The 9,948-nt window shown below is 54.4% G+C and overlaps 1 protein-coding gene across 4 annotated transcripts in view; it reads left to right on the forward strand.

Moving 5' to 3' along the window:
* PLEKHM2 (pleckstrin homology and RUN domain containing M2) overlaps window positions 1–2,133 on the forward strand; it is a 67,574-nt gene extending 65,441 nt beyond the window's left edge. For 2 of the 4 annotated variants that reach the window (XM_074975099.1, XM_074975100.1), the window contains exon 19: window positions 452–2,131. In XM_074975099.1, the coding sequence (XP_074831200.1) occupies window positions 452–589 (138 nt within the window). In that variant the 3' untranslated portion in view covers window positions 590–2,131. Of the gene's footprint in view, window positions 1–451 lie in introns of all 4 variants that reach the window. The other 2 variants (XM_074975097.1, XM_074975098.1) reach the window with 2 other exon arrangements.
* Window positions 2,134–9,948: the final 7,815 nt, after the last annotated feature.

The following is a 9,948-nucleotide window of genomic DNA, read 5'->3' on the forward strand; positions in this document are numbered from 1 at the left end:
GTGTCTGCTCAAGGCAGGCTCTGTCCAGGGATAACAGTGGGGGCTGTGGGGCAGGACTGAGGGGTATCAGCAGAGCTGGGGTGTGGGGACCCAGAACCGGATTGGCAGCGAGTGCCATAGGTCAAGAGTGAGGGGCATTGGGGTGAAGACTGGAAGAACAGGGAGGACTGCAGGGCAGGCGGGAGAGGCATCAGGAGAGCGTGGGGGGAGGCAAACGGTGACATAACCCATCCCCCACACTGCCAGCGCTGTTAGTCCTGCTCTTCCACAGACCCTAGTTCGTCTGGAGAGCCAAAGCAGTTTGTGGTGGTGGCGAGGTTCCTCAAATGACCACGTGCCGCCCACCTCCTGGGCAGTGACCCCCAGGGTTCCTCGGGCCTGATGCAGCCCCACACCGTGTTACAGTTTGTGCACTCAGCTGCAGTGACCTGTGGCTCTCTGGGTGTTCCAGGTTGATCTCCAGCACAAGGCAATCCAAGAAGCCTCGGTCAAGAAGAAATGCGAGGATGCCTTGAGCCTGATCCACAGCGCCTGGCAGCGCAGCGACAGCCTGTGCCGTGGCCGGGACTCCCGGGACCCCTGGTGTTAGCAGAGGGAAAGACACAACCCCACGTTATAAGAGGCACAAACTAACCTACCCACCCCTGACACTAACTCTGTGGGGCAATCCTGCCCCTGTCCTGGTGGTGGCAGGTGGAGGCGGGCGGACTCTCTTCAACAAACCAGCTTACGTTCTCCTTGGCAGTGTCTGAACTCGCTGCAGGCGGGGTTCCCAGTGATGTCCCTCTAGCTGGGAGCATGTGTGTGTAAATCCTGGATTGGCCGAGCACTGCCTCTCAGTGCTTGCAATAGCGAAGCTTGGGCTTGTTGAGCGGAAGCCTTCACCCTGCACCGTGGTACGTCGCTTCTCTGCTGCGTGGCAGCGGGACCATATGGTACCAGGCCCACAGCATGGGAGATAGGGGAGCTTCATCTAGGTCAACCACCATGCGTGGACACCTGCATCAAGTTCTTTGAGCAGCGGGCCTCTCAGAGACTCTGGCTGGGTCCAGGCTCTCCTCCATCACCCAGCTGCCTCTGGGCAAGTTACTCTCTCCTTAAAGGAATAATAACCTAACATTAATGAGGGTGGGGTGGGTCTGGGCAGAGCGTTTGCTCGTTTCATCATTGGGCAGCAGACTGGGTCCGAGCGCTGATTAGTACTGATTAGTTGTTCATTTTAGAACACGTTAGGTTGTAAATGTGGTGAGATTGGAACACTAAATGGCTGCTGTGCATGTTTTATCCTTGCTAATACAATCGCAAACTAATGCACTGCTTCACCTCAAGGGGTGCTCATCCCCTCGCCCCAACACCTCTCCTTGACCGTTCGTGAGCTGCATGGGCTGGGTCTTCTCTGCCCAGGAGATCTCTCTGGTAGTAATAGATCTCTGCCCAGGGCGCACAACCTGTCCCATCACAGCCCTGCAAAGCCACAGCGAGAAAGAAAGATGTAGCTCAGGTAGAACAAGTTGACCCAGGCTAGCTCAGTTTTCGGGCTGTGGTCGTGGGTTCCTGGGTCTGATCTGATGTCTAAAAGGGGAGAGAATGGGAGAAGCTGGAGCGCAGGGTTGTGCTTGATCCAAAATCAACCCCCTTCTGGAAGCACAAGCAGCATGTTCAGCATCAGAGATGTTGGCCATTGGTATGTAGGCCCCTCTCTCTTCCACCCACTTGCCCAGTGGCTGCTGCTGGAGTCGTTAGGAGATTTGACACAGGCAAGGGGAAGTGGGTGAGAAATACTGAAGCAAATCCAGGCAACCTAATGTGGGAGGAGCAGAGAGATTTAGACACATGGGGACTGAGAATTTCAGAGTATTCTAGAGGATTTAGACAAACGCCTTCCATTCATTTAACTGGAACATGTGTCTAAATCTCCTGGATTGCTTTGCAAATCTCAGCTTTGAGAGAGGTAGTACAAATATTGGAGGGGGGGGGATATCTATTAATCCTTTGTGTGCAAAAGCAAATCCTTATGAAACTGGGGCCATGTAAGGTAACAGCAATTATCCACTGTGGAGAGTGGTTTGGGGTTTTTATTTGTTTGGGGATTTTTTTAATAAGTTGGAGACCTAATGTAATATATATTCATGGGGCCTTTTTTTCAGGAGGTGAACTATGTGACTGAATGTACGTGTATATACATCTGCTTCCTCTGCCCCAGAATAAATACTCATTGGTAACTTGGTGCCTGTCCTGCTGACATCTGGCGAGCTGGAATTCTCTCATTGGCAGCTGGTTTTCCTCTGTGGCTTGCTCTAAACCATCACTGGTAATCTATGGGCCAGGATCATCATCAGTCTGGGGACTGAGGCTGGTCCCATTGCTGGGAGGAGTGAAGGACTTTGAGAACCAAGCAGTGGGGTGTTGAAGGTGGAGAGTTTGCCCTGAAGGGCTCTGCCCACAGATTGAAACAGGAGGAAACCCTGAGCCATATAAGGAATCTTTAAAAGAAAAACCCCTGCCCCCCGTTACTGTGCTTAGCTGGACTCCCCTGGGCCTGCCTAGGCTTTGTCTGGGCTAGACTGTTGCACAGCTTCCTATACCTAGGTATAGTTAAAGTGCTAGAACTCCCCTGGTGGGCATGCAGTTCTGTCGGTAAGGTTCCTACTGGTACAATGGTTCCCATGCAGAAAGGGGCACCTGCTGACCGGGTAGAAGGCACCTGTGTCCACACGAGGGGTTGTGCTGGAAAAACAATCACACTCCTAATCTACCGGGAGAGCAGGCCTTGGACTAGAGCAGGGGTCTCAAACTCAAATGACCACGAGGGCCACATGAGGACTAGTGCATTGGCCTGAGGGCTGCATCACTGACAAACCCCCATCGCTGCCCCCAGCCCTGCCCCCACTCCACCCCTTCCATGAGGCCCCGCCCCTGCCCCACCTCTTCCCACCCCTTCCCTGCCCCCATTCCAACCCCTTCCTCAAAGTCCCCACCCCAACTCCACTCCCTCCCTGCCCCCAGGAGGTGCAGGAGGGGTGCGGGGTGTGGCAGAGGGTTGGGGTGCAGGGTGCAGGAGGGAGTGTGGGGTGTGGCAGAGGGTTGGGGTGCAGGCAGGGGCTCAGGGCAGGGAGTTGGGATGCAGGAGGGGTGTGGGATGCGGAGGGGGCTCGGGGTGCAGGAGGGGTGTGGGGTGCGGCAGGGGCTTCAGGGCAGGGGGTTGGGGTGCAGGAGGGGTGCGGCAGGGGGCTCAGGGCAGGGGGTTGGGCTGCAGGAGGGATGCAGGGTGCGGCAGGGGGCTCAGGGCAGGGGGTTGGGGTGCGGGGTGCAGGACGGGTTCGGGGTGAAGTCTCCGGCCTGGCGCCGCTTACCTAGAGCGGCTCCGGGGTGGCAGCTGCCCACACCAGGGCCCCGCCCCCGTGCCGCTCTGGGAAGCAGCCGGAACCATGTCCCTGCGGCCCGGGGGGAGGGGGCGGGGCACAGGGCTCCGTGCGCTGCCTGGCCGCTGCTCCAGGTACCTCCCCCGAAGCGCCCGTTGGCCGCGGTTCCCCATTCCCGGCCAGTTGGAGCTGCGGGGGTTGGTGCCTGGAGGCCAGGGCAGCACACAGAGCCCTCTGCCCCCACCCGCCCGGGCTGCAGGGACGTTGTGCCGGCCGCTTCAGGGAGTGGTGCGGGGGGCCAATCCCACCGGCCGGATCCAGCCTGCGGGCTGTAGTTTGCCCACCCCGGCCGTGGGGACGCGGTCTGCTTGGCAGGCCGCAGGAAATAGCCCGCGGGCCGCGTGTTTGAGACCCCTGGACTAGACCATCTGGGTGTGTTGTAACATTGCTAATGGATTGACAGCTCACATGAGTATACGCATAGATGTTTCATCAGTGTTTGACCCTAGCTCGGCCTAAGGTGAAGCAAGACCAGGAGCCATTTCATTAGCATTCCCAGTCGTGGGAGTTAATGTGCTTGGGCGACTGACTAACGAGCCTTACAGCCTGGCCGTAGCTAGAGACTGGGCGCAGTGCTAGATACATCCAAGCTGGCTGGGTGTGGGTCGGAATTTCCTTTTATTGGTTATTTTTCTCCCTCCCTCCTACCCACCGCCCCGGGTCCTATTTGTTGTGCCAGTCTCTGGCCCAGCCCGAGCAAATCACTCTGCGGCATTAGCGCTGCAGGCGAAGGGGTAACAGATTTTCCTGCATCCAGTCGCATGTTTTGCTTTGGGTTGTTTTATGAGACGAGCGTTTAACCTCTTCTCAGAGCACGAGCACTGGCAGCTCGTTGCGGATGGCACAGACATTGCAAATTGGCCCTCGCTCCCTCTCACATTGCAGATTAACCTTCACCCAATTACACTCCCTCCGTCTGTCCAGATTCCTGTTTCATTTGGGCCTGGCTACAGCTCAGGGTCTGGACTGTCTCTCTCTTGTACCATGCAATTGGCACCTGCTCCAGTGACTGCTGGCTTGTGCTCCTGAGCTTGCTCTGCTTCTCTTGGGGGGTTTGAGCTAAGGGTAGAGCAGGGTGGCCCTGTGGTGGTGAGGGCTTTAGTTTAGGACCTGGGTTTGAGTCCCTACTCTGCCACAGACTCCTTGTGTGGCCTTGGGCCAATCACTTGGGCCCAGATCCTCAGTGGAAGTTAGGTGCCTAAATACCTTTGATGACCTGGGCCTTAATAATTGCCCCGCTCTGCCTCCCGGGGGGGCTAAGGGGACAAATACATTCAAGATTGTGAGATGCCCAGATACTGTGGTGACAGGGGCGACATACCATCCCCCAGAGAGAGACATACACTCAGCAGAGACCTACTGAAGAGACACGTCCCTCCCGCTGGCAAGAAGGGAAAGGGGAATTGATCTGGACCCTTTGATCACCCCCAGCCTACCTGGTTAAGGGGTGTTTGGAGCTTCCAGAGTTTCCCCGCCTGTCTTTCCAGGAGTGCAGGGAACTGGGCCATTGCTCCCCACTGACCACGAGGGGTACTACAGTAACATTGTCACACCGTGTCACTTCATCCCAGAGTAACCTTTCCACTCCTGGGGGGGTGGCTATGAAAGGTGGGAGAGTTGAGGATTTCTGGTGGGAAGGGCCCCCTCTCTGATTTTGGGGGTCAGATCCCTGACCCTAGTGCCCAGCCCTGATTCTGGGTTATGCAGTCGCTGACAGTGTCCTTGCAGGGGCTCCATGTTTGTCTGACTGCTCTATGGGCAGTGTCGAGGATTCACTGGGCGTAGGAGTCTGGGAGGGATGGGGGATGATATCAAGTCTGAACGTAAAGTCAGCTGGGTGAGGTAACAGACAAACGTTCTCCTCAGCTGGGAGCTGGTGATTAATTTACCAACTTGTACTATTAGTCAGTTAGTTACTTTGACCGGACTCAAATAAGGGACCATATGCACCTGCTGGCTAAGGCAGAGGCCTGGGAATTAGAATATCTACGGGCTCCTCCTGGCTCTGCACTGCTTTTGTGACCCCCTGGGCAGGTCTCTTCCCCTCGCTGTGCATCAGTTTCCCCATCAGTAAAATGAGGATGATGCTGACCCTGCAGGCATGCTGAGAGGATCAAAGGGAAGTTCTGCTCTGTAAAGTGACTGCAAAAAAGCGCAGAGCTTCAGCGAGCGCTGTGCATGTGGCTTACTGTGTCTTCAGAACCCCTCCCTGGTTGGCAGCCCAGCTTCTCCCGTTAGATCGCAGGGAACATTGAATTGCCCCAGAACCCTTCTTGAACTCGGATCAGAGCTCATCCTAAGTCACCAGCTGCAGGTGACTGGAGGCAGGGGCTGCTATTTTCATGGCATTTCTCTGCCCTTTGGAAGGCGCATCTGACTCTGGAATGCTCTGGGTGTGGGAACAAGGGTATGCCTAGAAACAGCTGCAGTGCAAAGCACAATGCAGCCTGCTGCTCTGCAGGAGCCTACAGCTGTAACCGTGCAGGCACTCACCTGGAAGGCAAAGCACCTGGGAGCTGGGTCCAGAGAGAGCTGGTGGTTGCATCAGCCCCAATGAACTAATGCTCCAAGCTCTCTGAAATGGCCGCAGCACCAGGAGAAGGCAGCAACTGAGCCAGTTCAGAGGGGAAACCTTCTCCTCCCGCATCCCCATCTGTGATGAGAGGATTTAAAGCGCAGGTGGCGCCTGGGTGCGGGGTCTGCAAAGTGTGGAATCCAAATTCCCAGCCTGTAAGAGATCCCCTGGGAGCCAGGGATCCTCTGCCCTGCTGCACCCCAGAGCAGTTGGGGTAACTAATGACTCAAACCAGATTGCTACGAATCATACAATGTGTTTGGTTCTCTGCTGGTTTTACTGTATTTCAGCTTACTGGGGTGCACCCCGGAAGAAGAGAGTGGCTCTGTGTTTAGCGAACAGTTAAGGGCCAGTCAAAGGGTCACCCAATGAAATGAATAGGCAGCAGGTTTAAAATAAACCAAAGGAAGTATTTCTTCACACAACACACAGTCAGCCTGTGGAACTCCTTGCCAGGGGATGTTGTGAAGGCCAAGACTATAACAGGGTTCAAAAAAGAACTAGATAAGTTCCTGGAGGATAAGTCCATCAATGGCTATTAGCCAAGATGTTCATGCTCCAGGACCAGGTGCCCTTAAAACTCCAACTACCAGAAGTATCTGGCACCAGCCACTGTCAGAAGATGGGACACTGGGCCAGATGGACCAGTGATCTGACCCACTATGGTCATTCCAATGCAAAATGGCTTTCCAGGGACACCCTGATGTGGTCTGAATGATATTCACAACCAGCGCTGAGGTCTGCACTCACACCCGACTAACTTCACAGATGTCCTTGCATTCACACCTGCGTTACACTGGTGCTTGTGAGAAGAGACTCAGGCCTCAGGAAAGGCAGTGTGGCTTAGTGGATAGAGCCTTGGGCTGGGATATGGGGTCTAGTCCCAGCTCTGGCACTGACCTGCTGGGTGACCTTAGGCAAGTCACTTCCCTGCTTGGTGCCTCGGTTTCTCCATCTGTGTAGCAGGGACAATGATCCTGACCTCCTTTGTAGAGCACTTTGAGAGCGACTGATGCAAAGCAGTAGATAAGAGTTAGGGGTTATTATTAGGAGCCTGGAAACAGCACCTCCTACAATGGGTCCTGACAGGGGGTCTTTAGGTCAGTGGTTCTCAACCAGGGGTATGTGTGCCCCTGGGGGTATGCAGAGATACATCAGCTCATCTAGAGATTTGCCTAGGGTTACACCAGGCCACATAAAAAGAGCGAGCAAAGTCAGTTCAAACTAAAATTTCATACAGACAATGACTTGTTTCCCATTGATTTATTTTATAATTATACAGTTAAAAATGAGACTGTAGGCAATTTTTCAGTCACAGTGTAGCTGTGACACCTGTATTTTTATGTCTGATTTTGTAAGCACGTAGTTTTTAAGTGAGGTGAAACTTGGGGGTACACAAGACAAATCAGACTCAAGAAAGGGGTACAGTTGTCTGGAAAGGTTGAGTCACTGCTTTAGGTGATCGGAACACTGACTGCAGTGACAGGAGCCAGTCTGTGGCGGTAGGGGACACCTGGGGACCACTGGGCTTTAGTCTCACAGAGCTGGGCCTGGCTTCGAGGGGATCAGTCACCCGAGACAACAGGGCAAGCCCAGTAGGACTAGACAGATCCTGACTCTGGCGCTAAGGCCTCGAGCCTGGAAGTCCATAAGGAGGTTGGTGCTCTCTAGTGTTTGCATCTTCTCCCAGGGAGTGCTGTATGTGTGGGGATGTCTTCCCCCCGCTGCACACCATGCTCTGTCGGACTTCAGCAAACGGACCCTCATGAAACAAAAGACCCGACTCGGCCTTGTGCGTTCCTGGATGGCAATGGGGAAGGAGCAGCCGCGCCTGTGTGCTTGGAGCGGAGAGGCTGCCCCTCTCCCAGCTCGGGGCTGGGTTTGGGAGCTCATGTCCGGGCACAGCTCAGGAGCTGTGTTGTGCAGAAGACTGTTCTCAGTCGCCCCCAGCAATAATTGCCGCTGAATCCCTGCACTGCCCACAGGCCACGTGCCGCGAGGGGCTCCGTCAGTACTGGGGCTCAGGCACAGATACAAAGGTTGCCACTAGCAAGGCAACACAATTGCTCAGGAGACCAAGGCTATTCCATGGGTGTGTTGGCTTCCCTGCAGTTTGGCCTTTGCTTTCCCATGCCATGTACTTGTGTCAAGGGCACTTGTCTATCAGGTGCCGCAGTCACTGGCTCCTAATAAAGCCCCATCAGCCATTGCCCTCGCAAGGTGGATTGTGTGTGTTCAGTGCTCTGAGTTTATAAGTGCAAAGTCTGATGATGTGCGTTAAAGTGATAGGGGCTCAACACTACAGGGAGTGGGGCTATATAAATTCCTTCGGCAGAGCAAGCTCGAGGCTGCTTGAGGGTAAAGGGGGTAAGCAGGCCTTGCCAAAGAAGCGCACGACAAACTGCAATCCATTTCTGACTCCCGCCTAGGGCCATGAGTCACGTGCTGTTTACTTACCCAGTGCACGTTCCCCCCCACCCCTGACATTATAAAGCTATTACAGTAGCGCTAGTGCATTGCTCAGCTATGGGGGGCAGAGCCTATTTGCTAACAGCTGGGGAAGGTCTATCCCATGGGACAGACCATAGACCTGCAGAGGACCTCGAGCGGGCATCAAGTCCAGCCCCCTGCACTGGTGCAGCTCTTGTTGTTTTTGCTTTGTTCGCCTGGCTGAGGTTGGGAAGGCTTGTTTGCAATGACAGCAACTTGTGTCTGGCAACTGCAACCAGCAGCTGTTGTGTACGTGCTGGGGGGTGGGAGCTCAGCCAGGGACCTAGGTGCTAGCAAATGTTTCTCCAGCTGGGTGCCACACATGGGAAAAGCCATTAGCCTGATGGAGACCTGCCCCACAGAGTTTTCACCCTGTGTCGCTCCATGCAGAGGTTGTGCTAAAGGGCAGACCAGCAGCGAGCTATAAACAGGGCTCACAATAAACAAAGCTCCAAATAGAAAGTCCAGCCCGAGACTGAGTTCTGGTTGGGTTACATTACACGGGGCGGAGCTAGGGTGAGAAAGTGCCGAACAACCACTACCACCACCAGGACATAGCCCTGGGGGCTCTCCAGATTCAAGGCACTTTGCACCCAACCCCACCGTTAACCTAGGGAGAAACTGACAAGCCTCACAGAGGAAACTATGGGTCACGGGCCATGAGAACATCCTCCTAAGCCTGCATTGGATCCCCTTTGGTCTATCTGTTTCAGGGCCCAGCATGGAAGAGAAAATCTTGAAATTAGCCTGGCCCTTCAAGTATCTGCACAGTTTCCTGTAGCTTTCTGTGACCAAATGTTGTCACAAGTGCAATGAGGTGGATGGTCTTAACCTCAGGTCCAGGGCATCTTTGTCTAAACCAGTGGTTCTCAACCTGCAGCTCAGTCAACACACAGCTGCAGCCCTTGTGACATCTCAGGGCCATACAGTTAGTATATAGATTGTGTGGATGCTGCCCACACTGGTAAATAGCTTAAGAACCACCTGGATTCTAAAGCAACACACAGGCTGGGACAGCTGGAGGACTGCAGATCAGGGCTGAGATGCAGTACCAGAACTGGGGTGGTGACACAGGATGGGGGTAACTGGGCTGTGAGTCAAGTTTAAGAGGTACTGTATTGGCATCGTGTTGGTGGGACACCAGACTAATGCAAGGGGGGTTGCAGGTCAGGACTGAGGGGCAGCAGCTGAGCTGTGCGTGGGGAAACTTGCACTGAGTTGACCTGACTGTAGTTAGGGCTATTAGTTCTTTGCTTTCATGAGCTGCTACATGTCACCTGGTATCTTACATAATCCTTAATTAGTTAACTGCAGGACAGTCAAACAGCTCATTTTCCTCTCAAGGTGAGGTATAAAGCCACCAGCCAGCTGTGTGCCATGTTACATCACCTTATTCTGCAGGTTTATTCTTGAAGCCACAAACAGCTCATTCGCTCCCCAAGCCAGAGGCTTCCCCACTGC

Source organism: Natator depressus, chromosome 18 (assembly GCF_965152275.1).
Source record: "Natator depressus isolate rNatDep1 chromosome 18, rNatDep2.hap1, whole genome shotgun sequence".
In the NCBI taxonomy this organism is placed as follows: Eukaryota; Metazoa; Chordata; order Testudines; family Cheloniidae; genus Natator; species Natator depressus.